At 52.2% G+C, this 23,201-nt stretch overlaps 1 protein-coding gene across 1 annotated transcript; it reads right to left on the bottom strand.

Moving 5' to 3' along the window:
* Positions 1-3,105: 3,105 nt before the first annotated feature.
* On the bottom strand, positions 3,106-21,455 carry LOC140455221 (nuclear factor 7, brain-like). Its single transcript, XM_072549944.1, has 6 exons — positions 20,933-21,455; positions 20,748-20,843; positions 20,425-20,658; positions 18,035-18,057; positions 17,819-17,934; positions 3,106-3,775 (listed from the first exon to the last, which is right to left on the bottom strand). The coding sequence occupies exons 1-6, from the start codon at positions 21,341-21,343 to the stop codon at positions 3,261-3,263; spliced, it is 1,395 nt and encodes a 464-aa protein (XP_072406045.1). The 5' UTR covers positions 21,344-21,455; the 3' UTR covers positions 3,106-3,260.
* Between the last annotated feature and the right edge of the window lie 1,746 nt (positions 21,456-23,201).

The raw sequence follows: 23,201 nt of genomic DNA, 5'->3' as shown, positions 1-23,201 counted from the left end.
AGAAGGGCTTATGCCTGAAACGTCGATTCTCCTGCTCCTTGGATGCTGCCTGACCTGCTGCGCTTTTCCAGCAACACATTTTTCAGCTCTGATCTCCAGCATCTGCAGTCCTCACTTTCTCCTGATACATTTCTGAACCTCATTCTCCTGCTTTCTCCTGTAACCTTTGATCCCCATTACTAATCAAGAATTTATCTCCCTCAATGACTTGGTCCCCACAGCCTTCTGAGGCAATGAGTTCCCCAGAGTCACCACTCTGTGTTTGAAGATGTTCCTCCTAATCAGTGCTAAAGGGTCATCTCTTGGTGCTGTGCCCTTGAGTCCTAGTCTCTCCTGCTCAGAGATACATCTTCACTGAGATCAGTTCAGAATCTTAAACTGCATCTGGATCAAAGGGTATGGGGAGGATCTGGGAACAGGAGACTGAGTTGGATGAGCAGCCATGATCATATTGAATGGTGGAGCAGGCTGAAAGGGCCAAATGGCCTACTCCTATTTTGTTTCTGTTTCTCTTAAGATCATGACTGTTCTGATTTTATCCTCTCATCCACGTCCCTGTCTACCCAGGATAACCTTCCACTCCCTTGCTGAACAAGAATCAATCAGCCTTTGCCTTCACACTATTGAAGGGCTCTGCTTCCAGCTGTTTTTTCAAGGAGAGATTTCCAAAGGTTCGCATCCCTCTGAGAGGAAACATTTCATCTCAACTCTGATTCAAATGGATGACTCTGATTTTTATTGAGTGACTCCTAGTTCTAGATTCTCCCAGAAGTGGAAACATCAATTCCACACCCAACCTTTGAAGGTGCTTTAGGATCTTTCAATCAACTCATCTCTTTTCTTCTACCCTCCCGTGGATACAAACCTAGTCTGCTCAATGTTTCTTCAGACGATAATCCACTCATTCCAGCTATTAGTCTGGTAGACCTTCTGTGAACCATTCCAATGCATTTACATCCTTCAGCACAGGGATCAATACTGTAGATGATACTCCAGATGTAGCCTCATAAACACGCTCTACAAGATAGCCCTACTCTTAAACCCCAAAACTGACCCTAACAACAAAGGCTAAAATTCTGCTCCTTGCTGAAGCTGGATGCTAACTCTCTCCATTTCATGCACATGTCCTCTCAGACTCCTCGATGCTGTACTTTATTGGAGCCTCGGCCTATTTAAACAACAGTCTGCTATCTGATTCTGCCCCAGCCAGGCCCTGAGTTGTCCTGCACTCACTGGTCCCTGTCATTCCAGCATTTCGATCAAACTCATTCCCTCTCACTGCTGTAGTTCAGCAAAGACTTGATCACCTGTTCATATCCAATGGATCAATAGATTCATTGATCAAGTAGCAGATAGGACCATTCAGCCCATCAAGTCTGACTCCCACTTTCATATCAAATCATAGACTATTTCGGTCCAGAAAGAGGCTGTTTGACCCATCATGTCTGTCCTGGCCCCTGAAAGAGTGACCCAGCTTGTCCCATTCTTGACCTTGTCTCTAAATTCATCCCTTTCAGCTCGATTTCCAGATTTCATGAAACCTCCTATTGATTCTGCCTTCACCACTCCCTGAAGCAGCACATTCCAAATCCTAACAACTCTCTGGGGAAAGAAGTTTCCCCCATCTCACTCCAAACTTTCTTGATGACAATCTTGAAATTGTGGGGTCTACTTAACTGACACACCAACGAGTGAAAACAGATTATCTGTCTTCCCCCTGTCAAAATTGCTGATAATTTTGAACATCTGAATGAGGTCCTCTCTTAATCTTCACTGTTCCAAAGAGAAGGAGCCCAATCTCTCTAATCTTTCCTCATGTCTAAAATCCCTCATTCCTGGTATCATTCTCATAAATCTCCTTTGCACTCTCTCCAAGGTTTTAACAGCCTTCCCGAAGTAAGGTGTCCAGAATTGAATTGAACACAATACCCCAACGTGGTTTGTAGAGGTGTAGCATCACATCCTTGCTTCAATACTCCATGCCTGTGTCTATAAACCCAAGAATCCCATCATAATAATATGGGTTCTTAATAACTGTTTCGACTTGCCTGGCCACCTTCAGAGAACCATGTACATAAACCCCTCAGTCCCCTGCTCCCGTACTCCCCTCAGAGTTGTACCATTAAGCCTGTATTGTCTCTCCATGTTTCTTCGACCAAAATACATGACCTCACATTTCCCTGCATTGGAATTCACCCGTCAGTCTCTCTGTCCATTTGGCTAAATTGTCAATGTCCCTTTGAAATCCCTCAGAATCATCCTCACAATTGACTGTTCTCCCCAGCTTAATATCAGAAGCAAATTTAGAAATGTTGCCTTTAACACCCATATAGACAAATCAGAAAAAACAAAGGTTCTAAAACCGAACCCTGGGAACATCCCTTTCACTCGTCTCCAGTCTGAGAAATGTTTATCTATTCCTACTGTCTGTTTCCTCCCTTTTAGCCAACTTCTAATCCATACTGCCATCAATCCCTCACATTTCTCATTTGCTAACAAATGCACTGTATTACAGCAACTGCTCAACCCTGGAAACTTCTACTTTTCAGCGAATTTACAACTTGATCGATGATCCTCGGAGCTTTTCCAGAAACACGGTACAGGACCGCCCCCGCCTGGCGAGAGACGGTACTGCGGCCCAATATCATCCAGTACTAATTCCATCCAGCAGATGGCGGTGACACACAAACAAATCCTGGGGAATGTTGGAAAGCAGAAATAAAATCAGAAAATGCTGCAAATCCTCAGTCGGTCAGGCAGCATCTGTGCAAAGAAAACCGGAGTTAACGGATAGTTAAACACTGGGGATATTGCATATCCTGAGAGAGATTCTGTGTAAATCTCCGCCCCAATGATACAAACAGCTCTGTAGAGGATGCCATGTAAATGCGGATATGTCACCTTTCAGTGTTTGGATTTCTCCCTCAGGATTTCATGTTCCGGGTGTAGAGTGAGAAACACAGAGAAATCCCAGCTCCAGACTGGGAAACAGGTGAAGAGATGGAGGATGGGACTGAAGCAGGGAGTAAATGAAGAAAGGGGAGACACAAGATATTTAATTTACTTTTTATTTTCACCATCTGATGTTTATTTTTGTATCTGATTTATTGACAGTTTGGTTGTGATGTTACAAAGTATAATCTCAGAATTCAAGAACACATTCAGTAACATCCTGTTGTCAATGGGAGGTTTCTGACCCCAATCCCTGACCCAGACCCTAAACCCGGGGGTCATTGTGACGTCAGAGAGGCCCCGCCCCTTTAACAGCTGATTCTCAGAAATTTGTTTGAATCCCTGGTCCTGAAGAAAGGATAAAGTTTCCCAGTGAATTTATTCCCAGTGAAGGTGTGGAGATGGGACTTGGTGTCCGCGTTGTAAAATGAAACTGTCCCAGATTCATAACTGAGATAAACTCCCACCTTCCTGGGGATCAGATCGATAGGGAGAGGGGATCGAGGAGAGGAGTTTATATAAAACTGATCCCAATCCCGTCCCAAGATCCAGAATCCATTCTCCGGGATCAGACTGACCCATCTCTTCCTCTCCACAGACTCTGAGGCTACTCCCAGACTCCAGCTCTGATTCCCCCCCACCTCCACCTCCCAGTATTGTCTCCCCGATGTGAATCCCTCTGATCCCAGGACACAGGAACGATCTGTAAACCTCTTCCCGGTGTCAGGGAGACTCCGCCGGGCCCCGGTCCGTCTTAAACTCTTCAGATCCTCAGAGACCTCGAGCCAGGGATTCGCTGTTTCCACATCCAGGGTCATAGAGACTGGGAGAGAAACACAGAGAATTAGAGACAGTCCCTGGGTCTGGAGATATGCGAGGGGGAGGTGTGTGTGTGTGGGGGGGAGGTGTGTGTGTGGGGGGGGGAGGGGTGGGTGTGTGTGGGGGGGGGGGGGAGGGGTGTGTGTGTGGGTGTGGGTGTGGGGTGTGGGGTGTGTGGGTGTGGGGGGTTGGGTGGGGGGGGTGTGGGGGGTTGGGTGGGGGGGGTGTGGGGGGGTGGGTGTGGGGTGGGGCAGGGGTGTGTGTGGGGTGGGGTAGGGGTGTGTATGGGGTGTGGGGTGAGGTAGGGGTGTGTGTGGGGTGGGGGAGGGGGGTGTGTGTGGGGTGGGGGAGGGGGTGTGTGTGGGGTGGGGGAGGGGGGTGTGTGTGGGGTGGGGGAGGGGGGTGTGTGTGGGGTGGGGGAGGGGTGTGTGTGTGTGTGGGGGGGGTGGGAAGGTGTGTGTGTGGGGGGTGGGAAGGTGTGTGTGTGGGGGGTGGGAAGGAGTGTGTGTGTGTGGGGGGTGGGAAGGAGTGTGTGTGTGTGGGGGGGGAAGGAGTGTGTGTGTGTGGGGGGGAGGGGTGTATGTGGGGGGGAGGGGTGTGTTGCGGGGGATGAGTGTGTGTGTGGGGGGGAGGGGTGTGTGTGTGGGGGGGAGGGGTGTGTGTGTGTGGGGGGGAGGGGTGTGTGTGTGGGGGGGGAGGGGTGTGTGTGCGGGGGGGGAGGGGTGTGTGTGCGTGGGGGGGAGGGGTGTGTGTGCGTGGGGGGGAGGGGTGTGTGTGCGTGGGGGGGAGGGGTGTGTGTGCGTGGGGGGGAGGGGTGTGTGTGCGGGGGGGAGGGGTGTGTGTGCGGGGGGGAGGGGTGTGTGTGTGTGGGCGAAGGGGTGTGTGTGTGTGGGGGGGAAGGGGTGTGTGGAAGGGGTGTGTGTGTGGGGGGGAAGGGGTGTGTGGAAGGGGTGTGTGTGTGGGGGGGGAAGGGGGGGAAGGGGTGTGTGTGTGGGGGGGGAAGGGGTGTGTGGAAGGGGTGTGTGTGTGGGGGGGGAAGGGGTGTGTGGTAGGGGTGTGTGTGTGGGGGGGGAAGGGGTGTGTGGAAGGGGTGTGTGTGTGGGGGGGAAGGGGTGTGTGGAAGGGGTGTGTGTGTGGGGGGGGGAAGGGGTGTGTGGAAGGGGTGTGTGTGGGGGGGGAAGGGGTGTGTGTGTGGGGGGGGGAAGGGGTGTGTGTGTGGGGGGGAAGGGGTGTGTGTGTGGGGGGGGAAGGGGTGTGTGTGTGGGGGGGGAAGGGGTGTGTGTGTGGGGGGAGAAGGGGTGTGTGTGTGGGGGGAGAAGGGGTGTGTGTGTGGGGGAAGGGGGGTGTGTGTGGGGGGGAAGGGGGGTGTGTGGGGGGGGGAAGGGGGGTGTGTGGGGGGGGAAGGGTGTGTGTGGGGGGGGAACGGGGTGTGTGTGGGGGGGGAAGGGGTGTGTGTGTGTGGGGAGAAGGGGTGTGTGTGGGGGGGGGAAGGGGTGTGTGTGGGGGGGGAAGGGGTGTGTGTGTGGGGGGGAGAAGGGGTGTGTGTGGGGGGGGAAGGGGGGTGTGTGTGGGGGGGAAGGGGGGTGTGTGTGGGGGGGAAGGGGGGTGTGTGTGGGGGGGGAAGGGGGGTGTGTGTGTGGGGGGGAAGGGGTGTGTGTGTGTGTGGGGGAAGGGGTGTGTGTGTGTGTGGGGGAAGGGGGGTGTGTGTGGGGGGGGGAAGGGGGTTGTGTGTGGGGGGGGAAGGGGGTTGTGTGGGGGGGGAAGGGGTGTGTGTGGGGGGGGGAAGGGGTGTGTGTGGGGGGGGAAGGGGTGTGTGTGGGGGGGAAGGGGTGTGTGTGGGGGGGGGAAGGGGTGTGTGTGGGGGGGGGAAGGGGTGTGTGTGGGGGGGGAAGGGGTGTGTGTGGGGGGGGAAGGGGTGTGTGTGGGGGGGGAAGGGGTGTGTGTGGGGGGGGAGGGTGTGTGTGGGGGGGGGGAACGGGGTGTGTGTGGGGGGAGAAGGGGGGTGTGTTGGGGGAGGGGAGTGTGTGTGGGGGGGAGGGGTGTGTGTGTGGGGAGGGGTGTGGGGGGGTGAGGGTGTGTGTTGGGGGGAGGACTGTGTGTGTGTGGTGGGGGGAGGGGTGTGTGTGTAGGGGGGAGGGGTGTGTGTGTGTAGGGGGGAGGGGTGTGTGTGTGTGTGTAGGGGGGAGGGGTGTGTGTGTGTGTAGGGGGAGGGGGGTGTGTGTGTGTGTGGGGGGAGTGGTGTGTGTGTGTGTAGGGGGAAGGGGGTTTGTGTGTGTGTGTAGGGGGAAGGGGGTTTGTGTGTGGGGGTGAGGGGTGTGTGTGTAGGGGGGAGGGGTGTGTGTGTGTGTAGGGGGGAGGGGTGTGTGTGTGTGTAGGGGGGAGGGGTGTGTGTGTGTGTAGGGGGGAGGGGTGTGTGTGTGTGTAGGGGGGAGTGGTGTGTGTGTGTGTAGGGGGAAGGGGGTTTGTGTGTGTGTGTAGGGGGAAGGGGGTTTGTGTGTGGGGGTGAGGGGTGTGTGTGGGGGGGGGTGAGGGGTGTGTGTGTGTGTGGGGGGGAGGGGTGTGTATGGGGGGAGCAGGGGTGTGTGGGGGAGGGTGTATGTGAAGTGAGGGGAGGGGAGGGGGCAGGGGGGGAAGGGCCAGGAGGGAGGGCGAGGGGGGGAGGGGAAGAGGGGAGGTGGGGAGGGCGAGTGGGGAGGGGAAGGACGAGGGGAGGAGGGCAAGGTGGGAGGGGAGGGGGAGGGGAAGTGGGAGGAAAAGTGGGGGGGAGGGGGTGGGGAGGGCGAGGAGGGAGGGGAAGGGCGTGGGGAAGATGGGGGAGGGGGAAGGGGGAGGGCAAGTGGGGAGGGGGGAGGGCGAGGGGGAGGTGGGAGGGGAAGTGGGGGGTGTATGGAGGGGAAGTGGGAGGGGGGAGGCGAAGGGGAAGGGTGCGGGGGGAGGGGAAGGGGAGGGGAAGGGCGAAGGGGGAGGGGAAGAGCGAGGGTGGGAGGGGAAGGGCGAGGGGGGAGGGGAGGGGGAAGGGAAGGGCAAGGGGGGGGAGGGGAAGAGGGGAGGTGGGGAGGGCGAGTGGGGAGGGGAAGGACGAGGGGAGGAGGGCAAGGTGGGAGGGGAGGGGGAGGGGAAGTGGGAGGAAAAGTGGGGGGGAGGGGGTGGGGAGGGGGCAGTGGAAGGGGGAGGAGGGAGGGGAAGGGCGAGGGGAAGATGGGGGAGGGGGGAGGGGGAGGGGAAGGGGGAGGGCGAGTGGGGAGGGGGGAGGGCGAGGGGAGGTGGGAGGGGAAGTGGGGGGTGTGTGGAGGGGAAGTGGGAGGGGGGAGGGGAAGGCGGATGGGGGAGCCGAAGGGGAAGGGAAGGGGAAGGGGAATGGGGAGGGGAAGAGCGAGGGGAAGAGCGAGGGTGGGAGGGGAAGGGCGATGGGGGAGGGGAGGGGGAAGGGAAGGGCAAGGGGGGGGAGGGGAAGGGGGGAGGGGAGGGGGAAGGGAAGGGCAAGGGGGGAGGGGAGGGGGAAGGGCAGGGCAAGGGGGGGATGGGTGGGGGAAGGGAAGGGCAAGGGGGGGAGGGGAGGGGGAAGGGAAGGGCAAGGGGGGGAGGGGAAGGGGGAGGGGAGGGGGAAGGGCAGTGCAAGGGGGGATGGGAGGGGGAAGGGAAGGGCAAGGGGGGAGGGGAAGGGGGAGGGGAAGGGCGAGAGGGGAGGGGGAGGGAGAAGGGAAGGGCAAGGGGGAGGGGAAGGGCGAGAGGGGAGGGGGAGAGAGAAGGGAAGGGCGAGGGGGGCGGGGAAGGGGGAGAGGAGGGGAGGGGGGAGGGGAAGGGGGAGAGGAGGTGGGGAGGGGAGGGGGGAGGGAAGGGGGAGGGGAAGGGCGAGGGGGGGAGGGGAAAGGGCGAGGGGGGAGTGAAAGGGGGAGGGGAGGGCGATGGTGGGGAAGGGGGAGGGGAAGGGCGAGGTGGGAGGGGAAGGGGGAGGGGAAGGGACGAAGGGAAGGGTGATGGGGGAGTGCGAGGGGGGAGGGGAAGGGGGGGGAAGGGGGAGGGGAAGGGGGGGGAAGGGGGGGGGGAAGGGGGGAGGGGGGGAAGGGGGAGGGGAAGGGGGGAGGGGGGGGAAGGGGGAGGGGAAGGGGGGAGGGGGGGAAGGGGGAGGGGAAGGGGGGAGGGGGGGGAAGGGGGAGGGGAAGGGGGAAGGGGGAGGGGAAGGGACGAAGGGAAGGGTGATGGGGGAGTGCGAGGGGGGAGGGGAAGGGGGGGGAAGGGGGAGGGGAAGGGGGGGGAAGGGGGAGGGGAAGGGGGAAGGGGGAGGGGAAGGGCGAGGGGGGGAAGGGAATGGCGAGGTGGGGTAGGGAAGAAAGGGGGAGCGGCAGGGGAAGGGCGAGGGGGCAGGGGTAGGGGAGAAGGGGGAGGGGGAGCGGGAGGGGAAGGGCGATGGGGTGAGGGGAAGGGGGAGGGGAAGGGCGATGGGGGGAGGGGAAGGGCGATGGGGTGAGGGGAAGGGGGAGGGGAAGGGCGATGGGGTGAGGGGAAGGGTGAGGGGAAGGGCGATGGGGTGAGGGGAAGGGGGAGGGGAAGGGCGATGGGGTGAGGGGAAGGGGGAGGGGAAGGGCGATGGGGTGAGGGGAAGGGGGAAGGGAAGGGCGATGGGGTGAGGGGAAGGGCAATGGGGTGAGCGGAAGGGTGATGTAGTGAGGGGAAGGGGGAGGGGAAGGGCGATGGGGGGAGGGGAAGGGCGAGGGGAGGGGGGAGGGGAAGGGGAGGGGAAGGGGGAGGCGAGGGGAGGGGGGAGGGGAAGGGGAGGGGAAGGGGGAGGATGAGGGGAAGGTGGGAGGGAGAGGGGAAGAGGGAAGGGGGGAGGGGAGGGAAAGGGGATGGGCGAGGGTGGGGCGGGGAGGGGAAGGGCGAGGGGGGAGGGGAAGAGGGGAAGGGGGAAGGGTGGGAGGGGAAGGGGGAAGGGTGAGGGTGGAGGGGAAGGGGGAGCGGAAGGGCGATGGGGGGAGGGGAAGGGCGAAGGGGGAGGGGAAGGGGGAGCGGAAGGGCAATGGAGGGGAGGGGAGGGAAGGGGGGAGGGCATGGGGGAAGGGGGAGGATGAGGGGGGTGAAGGGGGGAGGACGAGGGGGTGGGGGAAGGGGGGGTAAGGGGGGAGGGCGAGGGGGGAAGGGGGGAGGGCGAGGGGGGAGGGGATGGGGGGAAGGGGATGGGGGGAGGGGGGAGGACGAGGGGGGGGGAAGGGGGAGGGTGAGGTGGGGGGAAGGGGGGAGGGCGAGGTGGGGGGAAGGGGGGAGGGCGAGGTGGGGGGAAGGGGGGAGGGAGAGGGGGGGGAAGGGGGGAGGGCGAGGGGGGGGAAGGGGGGGAAGGGGGAGGGGGGAAGGCGAGGGGGGGAGGGGAAGGGGGAAGGGCGAGGGGGGTGGGGAAGGGGCAAGGGGAGTGGGTGGGGAAGGGGAGGGGGGGGGACGGGAGTCGGGGGGAAGGGGAGTGCGGGGGGGGAAGGGGAGTGCGGGGGGGGAAGGGGAGTGTGGGGGGGGAGGGGGAGTGTGGGGGGGGAGGGGAGTGTGGGGGAAAGTGGAATGGGGGGAGAGGGGGAAGGGGAGTGGAGGGGGAAGGGGAGTGGAGGGGGAAGGGGAGTGGGGGGGAAGGGGAGAAGGGGAGTGGGGGGGAAGGGGAGAGGGGGAAGGGGAGTGGGGGGGGAAGGGGAGAGGGGGAAGGGGAGTGGGGGGGGAAGGGGAGAGGGGGAAGGGGAGTGGGGGGGAAGGGGAGTGGGGGGGAAGGGGAGAGGGGGAAGGGGAGTGGGGGGGAAGGGGAGTGGGGGGGAAGGGGAGTGGGGGGGAAGGGGAGTAGGGGAAGGGGAGTGGGGGGGAAGGGGAGAGGGGGAAGGGGAGTGGGGGGGAAGGGGAGTGGGGGGGAAGGGGAGTGGGGGGGAAGGGGAGTGGGGGGGAAGGGGAGTGGGGGGGAAGGGGAGTGGGGGGGAAGGGGAGTGGGGGGGAAGGGGAGTGGGGGAAGGGGAGTGGTGGGGAAGGGGGAAGGGGAGTGGGGGGGAAGGGGAGAGGGGGAAGGGGAAGGGGAGTGTGGGGAGAGGGGGAGGGGGCAGGGGTAGGGGGAGAGGGGGAAGGGGTAGGGGGAGAGGGGTAGGGGTACGGGGTGAAGGGGGGAGGGGGAGAGGGTGGGAAGGGGAGAGGGGGAAGGGGACAGAGGGGGCAGTGGGGGGAAGGGGGGAGGGGGTGAGGGTGGGAAGGGGAGAGGGGAAGGGGGAGAGAGGGGGCAAGTGGGAGGAAGGGGACTAAAGAAATTGAGCGTTTGGTTAAGAAAATGAAGGAAACATACGTCAGGTAGAGACAGGATAGATTGAGTGAATCCTTAGAGTATAAAGGCAGTAGGAGTGTACTTAAGAGGGAAATCAGGAGGGCAAAAAGGGGACATAAGAGAATCCAAAGGGTTTTTACAAACATATTAAGGAAAAAGGGTAACTAGGGAGAGAATAGTGCCCTTCAAAGGTCAACAAGGCAGCCTTTGTGTGGCGCCACAGAAAATGGGGGAGATACTAAATGAATATTTTGTATCAGTATTTACTGTGGAAAAGGATATGGAAGATATAGACTGTAGGGAAATAGATGGTGACATCTTGTGGGCAGCATGGTGGCAGGTGGGCAGCATGGTGGCAGGTGGGCAGCATGGTGGCAGGTGGGCAGCACGGTGGCACAGTGGTTAGCACTGTTGCCTCACAGCGCCTGAGACCCGGGTTCAATTCCTGCCTCAGGTGACTGACTGTGTGGAGTTTGCACGTTCTCCCTGTGTCTGTGTGGGGTTTGCACGTTCTCCCTGTGTCTGTGTGGGTTTCCTCCGGGTGCTCCGGTTTCCCCAGGACCTGATCAGGTGTACACGAGAACTCTGTGGGAAGCTAAGGAAGTGATTGCTGGGCCTCTTGCTGAGATATTTGTATCATCGATAGTCAAAGGTGAGGTGCTGGAAGACTGGAGGTTGGCAAATGTGGTGCCAATGTTTAAGAAGGGCGATAAAGACAAGTCAGGGAACTGTAGACCAGTGAGCCTGACCTCGGTGGTGGGCAAGTTGTAGGAGGGAATCCTGAGGGGCAGGATGTACATGTATGTGGAAAGGCAAGGACTGATTAGGGATAGTCAACATTTCCAACATGTGTGTAGGAAATCATGTCTCTCAAACTTGATTGACTGTTTTGAAGAAGTAACAAAGAAGATTAATGAGGGCAGAGCAATAGATGTGATCTATGTGGACGTCGGTAAGGCATTCGACAAGGGACATGAGAGACTGATTAGCAAGTTTCTCATGGAATACAGGGAGAATGAGCCATTTGGATACAGACCTGGCTCAAAGATAGAAGACAGAGGGTGGTGCTGGAGGGTTGTTTTTCAGACTGGAGGCCTGTGACCAGTGGAGTGCCACAAGGATCAGTGCTGGGCCCTCTACGTTTTGTCATTTATATAAATGATTTGGATGCAAGTATAAGAGGTACAGTTTGCAGATGACACCAAAATTGGAGGTGTAGTGGACAGGTTTACCTCAGATTACAAGAAGATCTGGACCAGATGGGCCAATGGGCTGAGAAGTGGCAAGTGGAGTTTAATTCAGATAAATGTGAGGCGCTGCATTTTGCAAAAGCAAATCTTAGCAGGACTTATCCACTTAATGGTAAGGTCCAAGGGAGTGTTGCTGAACAAAGAGACCTTGGAATGCAGGTTCATAGCTCCTTGAAAGTGGAGTCACAGGTAGATAGGATAGTGAAGAAGGCGTTTGGTATGCTTTCCTTTATTGGTCAGAGTATTGAGTACAGGAGTTGGGAGGTCATGCTGCGGCTGTACAGGACATTGGTTAGGCCACTGTTGGAATATTGTGTGCAATTCTGGTCTCCTTCCTATTGGAAAGATGTTGTGAAACTTGAAAGGGTTCAGAAAAGATTTCCAAGGATGTTGCCAGGGTTGAAAGATTTGAGCCATAGGTTGAACAGGCTGGGGCTGCTTTCCCTGGAGCATCAGAGACTGAGGGGTGACCTTATAGAGGTTTACAAAATTATGAGGGGCATGAATAGGGTAAATGGACAAAGTCTTTTCCCTGAGGTGGGGGTGTCCAGAACTAGAGTACATAGGTTTAGGGTGAGAGGGGAAAGATATGAAAGGGGCAATTTTTTCACACAGAAGGTAGTACGTGTATGGAATGAGCTGCCAGAGGAAGTGGTGGAAGCTGGGACAATTACAACATTTAAAAGGCATTTGGATGGGTATATGAATAGGAGGGATACGGGTGGGGTGCTGGCAGGTGGGACTAGATTGGGTTGGAATATCTGGTCGGCATGAACGAGTTGGACCGAAGGGTCTGTTTCCATGCTGTACCTCTCTACCACACTATGACTCTAAATTCTAACTTACATCGTCCTTCTCCCAAGTGAAGACAGAAGCAAGATAGTAAATTAACACCCTGTCTCTGTCCTCCAGCTCCATACCTGGATTGCTCCTTGATCCCTACATTTTCCTGGTTATTCTCTTCCCCTTAATATACTGATGATATATCTTGGAATTCTCCCTCATTTTAGCCACCAGTGTTTTCTCATGCACCTACTTTGCACTCTCAATTACTTTCTTAAATTCCCAGCTGCTCTTTCAGTATTCCATGAGGGCCTTGTAATTCCCTGCTCTTACACTCCAACCACATTGAAAGGGCCACTATTCCAATAGCCCTTCCTGATTACATGCTTTCCCTGAGTGCTAGTTTTCTGCATTTAATGCGCAAATACTCTCAAGTGCCATTGTGGTGTATCTTTCTGCAGTTTTTCTCCGTTTAAATAATTCTTTGTTCTATTGTTTTCTCTTCAAATTAAATAACTTTCCCAAATTAATCGTCCATTGGCCAACTTTATGCCATTTACTTGAACCATCAATGTCTCTGTGATTTGTTTGTATCCACCTGTTTTAGAATTGTCTGCAAATTTGGTGACAGTGCATTAACTTCTTTCCTCCAAATCATTAATATTTATTGTAAACATTTGCAGTCACAGCACTGATCCCTGTGGAACCCCACTGGTCACAGTTCACCAAGCTGAAAAAACACTCCTTATCCCCACCTGCTGTTTCCTGTCCATAAGCCAATTCTTTCTCCATCCCATAATCCTGCCTACAATACTATGGTCTCTTAATCTTTCTTGAAGTATCTTATTGAATCCTTCTAGAAGTCCAAATCAACTCTACTGGCTCCATTCCATTCCATTCCATTCCCTCTAGTTGAGATCTCCTCAAAAGCTGAGACAGATATTAATTTCCTTTCTTAAAACCACGCTGACTCTGCTTGATGAGATTATGATTTTCTGAATATTCTCCTGTTACTTGAACAGTAACCGACTGCAATACTTTTCCAATAAGAGATCATGGGATAATCTGCCTATAGTTACCTGCTTTTTGCCTCCTTCCCTTATTAAACAGACGTGTCATATTAGCAGTTTTCCAATCCTCTTGTACTTTTCCAGGATTGAGCAATTTAAGGAGAATTACAACAAACACCTTCACTATCACTGTAGTGACCTGTTTTAGAATCCTCAGATGTAAGCCATTAGGGCCAAGCAACCTCTCTGCCTTTAGCCCCATTCGTTTGTCTCACACTATTTCAACATTATGATTAGATTAGATTACATTACATTACAGTGTGGAAACAGGCCCTTCGGCCAAACAAGTCCATACCCCTACATTTACCCCTTACCTAACACTACGGTGTAATTTAGCATGGCCAATTCACCTGACCTGCACATCTTTGGACTGTGGGAGGAAACCAGAGCACCCGGAAGAAACCCACGCAGACACGGGGAGAACGTGCAAACTCCGCACAGTCAGTCGCCTGAGGCGGGAATTGAACCCGGGTCTCTGGTGCTGTGAGACAGCAGTGCTAACCACTGTGCCACCGTGCCGCCCACATTATGCTCTGCCCAACTTCCTAAATTTATCTTGCTCTTAGATCCTTTCCTCTTCCTCAAGATATATTTTTGCTGAGAGCTGAGATAAACCTCCTTAAATGTCCACCCCTGCTTGTTTACTGTCATTCCTTCTCATCTATTTACCCAGATCACTTCAGATAACTCGACCCTCATTTCATTGTAATTGTTGTGTTCTGACCAGTCCCTTGTAAAGTTTTAGCAAAAGCTTCCTACTTCTACATTGCATTCCCTTTGAAGTAAAGGCTAAAATACCCACTCAACTTAGATGCTGGTTCTTTGTGATTCATGGATAAGGATTCCCAGATCCCTCAGTACCATAGCTCCCTGCAGCCTTTCTCCATTTAAATAATATTCAGCTCCTCTATTCTTCCTGCCAATGTCCTTAATCTAAAGTTCCTTGACATTATATGTCATCTGCCAAAAGTATTGTCCACTAACTCAACCTGACCATATCCCTCTGCCGACTCCTTATGTCATCTTCACCACTTGCTTTCCCAACTATTTTTGTGTCACCTACAAACTTGGCATTCACCTTCCACAACCAAGTCATTTATGTATTTCATAAATAATTGTGGACCCAGGACTGAACCGTGTGGCTCACCACTTGCTACGAGCTATCCCAATTCTCAGTCTTTTATTAGTTAGACAATCATCTCTCCAGTTGAATGTGTGATGTCTTCAGCAAGTGTTCAGCAATGTGGGCTCTGCTCTGGGTATACTGTGAATAGTCCTGTATTATCAGGAGAAATATACGCTGGTGTTGGAGGCAGTCCAAAGAAGGTTCACTAGGGCTATTCCAGGAATTGGCAGACTATATCACAAGGAGTGGTTGAGGAGAGTGGGACGATACTGAAAAGTAGAAACGAAAACAGAAGTTGCTGGAAATGCTCAGCTGGTCTGGCAGCATCTGTGGAGAGAAATCAGAGTGAACATTTTGGGTCGAGTGACCCTTCCTCAGAACAACTCAACTGGGAAGAATAAGGTTTCCACTTAATGAAGTTTTTAAAGTATGGATGGGTTTGACAGGGAGCCAGGTTTATCTGGGATAATGGGGCAGTGTCAGCTGACCCGTAGGAGATGTTACATCACAAGACTGTTCAACCTGATGATGTCATTAAATCCCTGAGGTGTACAGGGCACTGCTACAACTGGTCATTGTGATGTCATCACCATGAACATCGAGGAGATTGGCCAGTGATCATGTGATTACCACATCAAAAGTGTGTGCAGTATCTTGGTTGGACAACTTCCCAAAGCTAATGTAATCAATGTTATTGATTATGAAATGAATAAAGTATCAACTCTTTGTTTGTAATTAAATCAGAGTTTGTGCATCAGCCTGACCAATGGACCTGTCCCCTGTATTTGCTTGAATAGAACCATTAAAACTAAGAACGGAGCCTCAAGTGGTCTGTGAGAAAATCAAAGAGTGATCAAACTCTGATCAACCTCCCCCTTCTTCAGCCACTGGAGACAGAGAGACTGAGCTGGCAGCTTCATTTCCAGACATTTCGTCACCCTACTAGGTAACATCTTCAGTGGGCCTCAGGCAAAGCAGTGTACATGATTCCTGCTTTCTATTTATATGTTTGGGTTGGTGATGTCATTTCTTGTGGTGATGTAATTTCCTGTTCTTTTTCTCAGGGTTGGTAGATGGGGTCTAACTCGATGTGTTTGTTGATGGAGTTCCAGTTGGAATGCCATGCTTCTAGGAATTCGCGTACATTTCTCTGTTTGGCTTGTCCTAAGATGGATTTATTGTCCCAGTCGAAGTGGTGTCCTTCCTTATCTGTATGTGAGGATACTAGTGACAGAGGATCATGTCATTTTGTGGCTAGTTGGTGTTCATGTATCCTGGTGGCCAGTTTTCTGCCTGTTTGTCCAATGTAGTGTTTGTTACAATCCTTGCATGATATTTTGTAAATACCATTAGTTTTGCTTGTTGTCTATATAGGGTCTTTCAAGTTCATTAGCTGCTGTTTTAGTGTGTTGGTGGGTTTGTGGACTACCATGTTGTCGAGGGGTCTGAGTAGTCTGGCAGTCGTTTCCGAGATGTGTTTGATGTAGGGGTAAGTGGCTAGGGTTTCTGGATGTGTCTTGTCTGCTTGGTTGAGTTTGTTGCTGAGAAATTGGTGGATTGTGTTCATTGGGTATCCATTCTTTGTGAAGACACGGTATAGGGGTTTCCTCTGCTCTGCCGTAGTTCCTCTATGTTGTAGTGTGTGTTGGCTCATTGAAGTGACGTTCTGATGCAGATAAGGAAGGACGTCACTTCGACTGGGACAACACATCAAGTTAGACCCCATCTACTCCTCCCTGAGAAAAAGAACAGGAAATGACATCATCACAGGAAATGACATCACCAACCCAAAGAAACCCAAACATATAAATCGAAAGCAGCAATCACCTGAGGCCCACAACCTACATGTTACCTGGTAGGTTGATGAAACTTCTGGAAATGAACCTCCCAGCTCACCGAGCAAACCTACATCCAGATCTCAACCTGAGCTACAAATCTTCTCAAAACTTGTACACAGCAGTGTCTGAGATTTCCTGTCTTGGTGAAGGTTTGGGATTGAACAGTCACAGCTGACCAGCTGAAGATGATATTTCACATTCGGGAGACTTTTGCATCACTGTCTTGGCAAGCATTTATTGTGCAAACCTAATTGTCCTGGAGCCTGCTCATTAACCCATTGTCATCCATGTAGGGGAGGGACACCCACTGGGCAGTTAGGAGAGGATTTCCAGCATTTTGGCCCAATTCAGCATGGTATATGGCATACAGGACAATTTGCAAGTGATGGTGTTTCTGTCTATCTGCTATCCTTACCCAGTTCAGGTTGCATAATTGGAAGTTGCTCTGTGAGGAGACTTGGTGAGTTTTCTAACACTTTTTTTAAATTGTCCACATTTCTGCAACTGTGTGTCAGTGGTGCAGGGAGTGAATGTTAGAGGTATTGGACGGAGTGCCATTCAAGCAGCCTGTTTTGTCCTGGATTGTGTTGAGCTTCTTCAGTACAATTGGGGCTGCAGTCATCCAGGCACGTGGAGAGACCTCTATTATACACCAAATCTCTGCCTTATAGATGGAGGACTAGTAACTGAGGAGTCAGTAGGTGAGTTGCTGCCTGCAGACTTTTCACTCTCTGACCTGCACTTGTAGCTATAGTGTGTGTTTGGCAGGTGAGTTCAGTTTCCGGTCAATGGTAACCTCCAGGATGTTGCAAGTGGAGGATGCAGTGATGAATGGAATTGTTACTGAACATCAAGTGTTGATTGTTACATTCTCTCTTGTTGGAAACGGTCATTGCCTGGCACTCGTGTGGCACGAATGTTCCTTGTCACTTGTCAGCTCAAAGCTGGACAAAGTCGTGGCCTCATTGTATTTGAACATGGATTGTTTCAGGATCTGAGAGGTTGGAAATGGTGCTGTTATTGTGCAATCATTAGTGAATATCTCATCACCTCCACCGTGACCTTATGACAGAGGGAAGTCCATTCATGAAGTAGCTGAAGATGCTTAGGCCGAGCCATTACTCTGACAAACTCCTCCAGAAATGTCCGGGATCTGAGATGGTTGATCTTGAACAATCACAACCATCTTCCCTTGTGTTCAGTGTGACTCAAAAAAGTAGAGAGATTTCCACTGATTCCGATGAACTACAGTTTTGCTCATTACAGACTTTGATATTTGCATGAACAAAAGTACTGACTGTGTGGAGTTTGCACGTTCTCCCCGTGTCTGCGTGGGTTTCCTCCGGGTGCTCCGGTTTCCTCCCACAGTCCAAAAGATGTGCAGGCCAGGTGAATTGGCCATGCTAAATTGCCCATAGTGTTAGGTAAGGGGTAAATGTAGATGTAGGGGTATGGGTGGGTTACGCTTCGGCGGGGCGGTGTGGACTTGTTGGGCCGAAGGGCCTGTTTCCACACTGTAAGTAATCTAATCTAATCTAATCTAATCTTCCCTTGTGTTCAGTGTGACTCAAAAAAGTAGAGAGATTTCCACTGATTCCTATTAACTACAGTTTTGCTCATTACAGACTTTGATATTTGCATGAACAAAAATACAAGTTATACAATATAAATCAGGCCAAAGGAGGAACTTATCTGAGCTTTACCAGGGTGAGTGGCTTCCTGCATTTCTTTCCATACAAGAAAAGGGAAGAGGCTGCAGAATGTTTCAGTGGAGATGGTACCATCTGTTATTGAGAGCGCATTCACGGTATCACTAATTCTGTAAATATTAAACATAAATTGATCAGAATTTTGGCATAAACGCTTTCCTGAATAATTTCACCAACTTGCACTGAGTTCCAGTAAAGTACATGTCCTACCTTCTCTTCCGAGATGCTTCCTCCTGAAATAAACAAAACACAATCTGAGTTGACAGAGACTGACTGTCTACATCCAGAAAGCAGCAAATACACTCACATTGTTACAAACTGCTGAGAATTGCCAATTCTGATTGTTGCAGGCATCGAATAGAAAGAGATTGTGACACCAAGGATATTGAAGACCAGAAGAATAAATACAAAATTTGAACAATTACAAAGGATTGAAAGAAACATTAATATATTTTACTGGATAAAAATCTGACTTTGATATTTAAAATTAGAATAAAGAAAGGGATTGATTCCATAGATTCAGGAAAGATATTTTCACTTCTAAGGAATCTAAACATGTGAGTCTGTGAACATCATCCAGGTATAAATAATTCCAGTAAATCCAATAAATAAATACAGGCCTCACAAAAACCAGGTGTGAGGCCTTCAGATTCAGGAGACCCACTCAAATATAAGGAATCCAAGTATGACCTTTGCAGAGCCATTAAGCCAGCCAAGGACCAACACCGAACTAAACCAGAGACCCAGACAGACACCCGGCGACTATGGCAAGGACTGATTGACATCACAGGTTCTAAAGAGACAGTGCAAGATAGCAGACGATGACATATCCCTCCCAGATCGTCTGAACGCCTTATACGCTCGCTTCGAGCAAGATTTCGGTGGAGAGAAGTCCGGATGAACCTATCCCAACAGCCACTGCATCAGAGGCCAGATCAGCTTTCCTTCTTATGAATCCAATGAAAGCAATAGGACCAGACGGAGTACCAGGCCATGCACTCAGAGCATGCACAGATCAACTGGCAGAGGTCTTCTTGGACATCTTCAACCTCTCCCTGCAGCAGGCCACTGTTCCTGCCTGTTTCAAGAGGGCCAACATCATCCCTGTATCTAAGAAGGCTCATGCAGCATGTCTTAATGACGACCACCCAGTGGCCCTAAATTTGGTGCTCATGTCATTAATCAACTCCACCCTCCCCACTGCTCTTGACCCACTCCAATTTGCCTATTGGACCAATAGATCCATGACAGATGCCATATCAGTGTCCTTCACTCCTCCCTAGAACATCTTGACACCAAGAACAGCTACATAAGAATCCTACTCATTGACTACAGTTCAGCCTTCAACACTATTATTCCCTCGAGACTGATTACTAAACTTAGTGATCTCGGCCTAAGCCCCATTCTCTGCAAGTGTATCCTCAGTTTCCTGACCCACAGGTCATAATCAGTGAAGATTGGGAACAATATTTCATCCTCACTAACACTCAACACTGGAGTCCCCCCAGTGGTGGGGACTCAGCCCCCTACTGTACTCACTGTATATCCATGACTGTGTCACCAAATACCAGACTAATGCCATTTACAAGTTCGATGATGACACCATTACAGTCAGTTGACTCTCAGATGGTGACGAAACAGACTACAGATGGGAGGTGGAAGACCTAGAAAAATGATGCACTGAGAACAACCTAGCTCTCAATGCCAGAAAACCAAGGAACTTATTATTGACTTTTGGTGGGATGTTATTCATGCCTCCCCTGCACATTAACAGCACAGAGGTGGAACGAGTGGAGAGTGTCAAGCTCCTGGGAGTGGTCATCCACAACAAACATTCTTGGACTCTTCAAGTGGAAACACTGGTTACAAAGGCCCAGCAACATATCTTCTTCCCCAGGCAGCTGAGGAAATTTGTCATGAAGATGAATATCCTTGCCAATTTTTATAGGTGCGCCATGGAGAGCATTCTGTGTGGATGTATCACAACCTGGTATGGCAACTGTACCATTCAAGATTGGAGGCAGTTACAGAGAGTGGTGAACTTGGCCCGGACAATCACAAAGGCCAACCTCCCACCTATAGAATCCATCTACCAGGCCCACTGTCAAGGAAAGGCCGCCTGCATTCTCAAAGATCCATCCCACCCTGGCAATGTTTTCCTACAACCTCTACCATTGGGGAGAAGGTACAGAATCCTGAACACATGCACCAGTTTCTTGTTAGAATACTGAGTGGACTCACAAACTCTTAACATTCGCCTGTACCTGTATTTTTGTTTTTGCCGCTGTTTGCCTATTATTTACTGTCTATGTGACATAACTCTGTGATCTGCCTGTATTGCTTGCAAGACAAAGCTTTTCACTGTGCCTCGGTGCACGTGACAATAAATTCATTTCAATTCAATTCCATGGGGAATTCAGGAGAAATGTCTTGATCAAGAAAGTGATGAGAATGTGGAACCCACGGTCACACAGTGTGATTGAGACAAATATATTGAACAGGAAAGTGGAGAATCCCATGATGGAGAAAGCAGCAGAGGGAGATAGTGACGGAGGATGGGTGTCTCTTTCACTGAACTAAACTGAAACATAATCCCTCACCGTCAGAAATATCACTCCGTCTGTTTGTTCCAATTGTTTTTCCAAGTTTGAGAGTTTCTGCTGAAGAGAATTTAAATGCTTTTGAATTTCACAAAGATTTCGCTCCATTGCTTTGAGAATGTTTTCCTCTTGTTCCCTGAGATCTCGGAGTAAACTCTGCTCTTTCTCAGTCAGCATCTGGTGCATTTTAGTGAACTCAGATTTGATGTGAGTCTGCAGACGACTGGATTCCTCCTGTCAGGGGAAATATAAAAACAATATGTTTCTGCAAAAAAAATAAATGAACAAATCAAATGTTGAAGCCGAACCCGGGGAGATTTTACCTGAATTTGGGAAATCTTCTGTTTCTGCTCCCGCTCTATTCCTAGAGCTGCTGATTTTTTCTCTGTGAGAGAATCCAAGGAAGATTTCACCCGATCCTGGGATTGGGAGAGAAAATCAGAAAATAAAAGTGTTATTCATGAAAATGTGATGAAATAATCAGGGGATGGAATCTGTTTCCTTTTACCTTGTAGATTCCAACAGCTTCTTTAATCGGGATGAAGTTGTGAGATTTGTGTTCCCGGGAATCTCTGCAAACCAGACAGATCAATTTCTTGTCAGTTTCACAAAACAGCTTCAGTCCTTCCTGATGTTCCTCACAGTGATGGTTACTTTCCTTCTCTTGTGGATTCACATTTAATGTTCGAGCTTTCTCGGTCAGATTCGCTAAGGCCCGGTTTCCTCTGAGGTTTCTGTCCGGAAACTCCTGTCTACATTCCGGGCAGGAGTTTATCTCCTGCTTTTCCCAACTCTGGGTGATACAGGAGCGGCAGAAGTTGTGTCCACACTCCAGTATAACCGGATCGGTGAAGAAATCCAGACAAATGGGACAGATTACCTCCTCGGTCAAACTCTGTACCTGCTGTCTGAAAGCCATGTTCACCCTCAGCACTTCCTGATTCAAACCCTCTTTCACTTTCACTGTCCCTGCGCTGCTGAATACATTCAGCTCAGGCAGCACCGAGATGGTGATAGTTCATACAGGGCTTCCTTTCTGTATCCACCGGTACCGTCCAGCGCAGAGTCTCGCACTCATTCGCCGTCCGCTGATGTGACTGGAGCATTCTGTTTTCAGGAAATGAGTAACAGACCCCCAACCCCCAACCCCCAACCCCCAAACCCCCAAACCCCCAACCCCCAACCCCCAACCCCCAACCCCCAACCCCCCAACCCCCCAACCCCCAAACCCCAACCCCCAAACCCCCAAACCCCCAACCCCCAACCCCCAAACCCCCAACCCCAAACCCCCAACCCCCAACCCCCAACCCCCCAACCCCCAAACCCCCAACCCCCAAACCCCCAACCCCCCAACCTCCAACTCCCAAACCCCCAACCCTCAACCCCCAAACCCCCAACCCCAAACCCCCAACACCCCCAACCCCCAAACCCCCAAACCTCCAACTCCCAACACTGAGCGGAAAATATACTCCCTCCAGTCTCTCCCACTGATCTCTGTTGGTACATAACTCACTGAAAGAAAATTATGTTGTACTTTTGGTGGTGGTTTCTCAAAATATAAATTGTACATTGTTAAGCTCCTGGCCCTCCCAACAAGTGTTTGGTCCTGGCAAAACCATGGGAATCCCTGAAGCTGGGAGGTGAGAGGGAAGGTCGGTTGGGAGTGGGGTAGGTGGGTGGAGAGAGGATGGGAGTGGGTGGGGATTTTGTCCTGGGAGTGACTGGCAGCCTGCTGCTCTCCTTCATATCCTTCAGTCCCAAAGCAGTCCCAGACACGGATGGCCAAGTTGTGTTTGACTCTGGGGGAAACACAAGCTGAAACATATTGTCCAGCGCCTCCTCACCTCTCCCTTACAATCCACCAGGATCCTCTCAATCCTCACTTTGGGAGTCACTGCACAGAACTGAAGAGCCTCATCCCTGGTCCCATTGTGGGAAATCTCCCCTTGTACCATCCCTTCAGCCTTGACATCCTTCCGAAAGGGCAGGCCCAGAATTGGCTGCAGCTTGGTGCAGGAGGCCAGTGGGAATCCTGTTGGTGTCATTTCCACTATTTCTCCGGGCTCACTGCTGGATCCCACTAAATACAACAGACAGTCCAGGGAATCCACACCAGGGATATTCAACCCCAAGGGTTTCCACCAAACTGGACACACGGCAGCAATTCTCCCTCAGAATGTATCTCCCTCTCCCAGAGAGGGGCCAGGGGGAGGGCCTGACGGGACATGAGACTCCATGAGAGTGTCCTTCTCTTCAATCGACTGGTGGGGATGTGGGACTCACTGCCACATGGAGTCACTGGGGGATTTGTCTAGGCGGCCCAGACCCAAGTGAGAGGTGTTTTCCCAATAGGGGCTCCCATAGGCGGTGGAGTCAGATCAGGCCCTTCACAGGACAGGGAAAACAGTCGGGTTTGAAACAGTGAGGGATTTAGGGGAAATTGTATCCCTGGCTCCCAAATTGATCCAAATATAGAAGGATGTATCTCCTTCCATGATGTGATGGATGCTGTCTGGGCTATTGATTGTGACAATGACTTCCTCCAATTCTGAAAGGAATGACCTGATGATGCTGATCCTATCTCATTGTTGACATGTCCTCCAGTGTCCTTTGTTCATGATCTCAGTCCCTGTTGGAGGCTCTGGTGTCCCTGTTACAGGAAGGATGTTGGGAAACTTGAAAAAGTTCAGAAAAGATTTGGAGGCCAGTGGTCCATCTGATTTAATTCTTTGTTTGTCTTTTCTGCAGTGGGAGGGTTGAGGGATGTCTGACACATT

The sequence above is a fragment of the Chiloscyllium punctatum genome, chromosome 30, assembly GCF_047496795.1.
Source record: "Chiloscyllium punctatum isolate Juve2018m chromosome 30, sChiPun1.3, whole genome shotgun sequence".
NCBI classification, from domain to species: domain Eukaryota; kingdom Metazoa; phylum Chordata; class Chondrichthyes; order Orectolobiformes; family Hemiscylliidae; genus Chiloscyllium; species Chiloscyllium punctatum.
The sequence above is the reverse complement of the archived record's forward strand: the minus strand, read 5'-3'. Positions and strand labels throughout refer to the sequence as shown.

Excerpts from the sequence above, each read along its gene's own strand:
- LOC140455221 (XM_072549944.1), bottom strand. The coding sequence starts at position 21,343 with ATGGCTTTCAGACAGCAGGTACAGAGTTTGACCGAGGAGGTAATCTGT. Across the intron at positions 20,844-20,932 it reads AAGCTGTTGGAATCTACAAG|GATCGGGTGAAATCTTCCTT; the intron begins GTAAAAGGAAAC and ends TCCCAATCCCAG. Across the intron at positions 20,659-20,747 it reads AGAAGATTTCCCAAATTCAG|GAGGAATCCAGTCGTCTGCA; the intron begins GTAAAATCTCCC and ends TTCCCCTGACAG.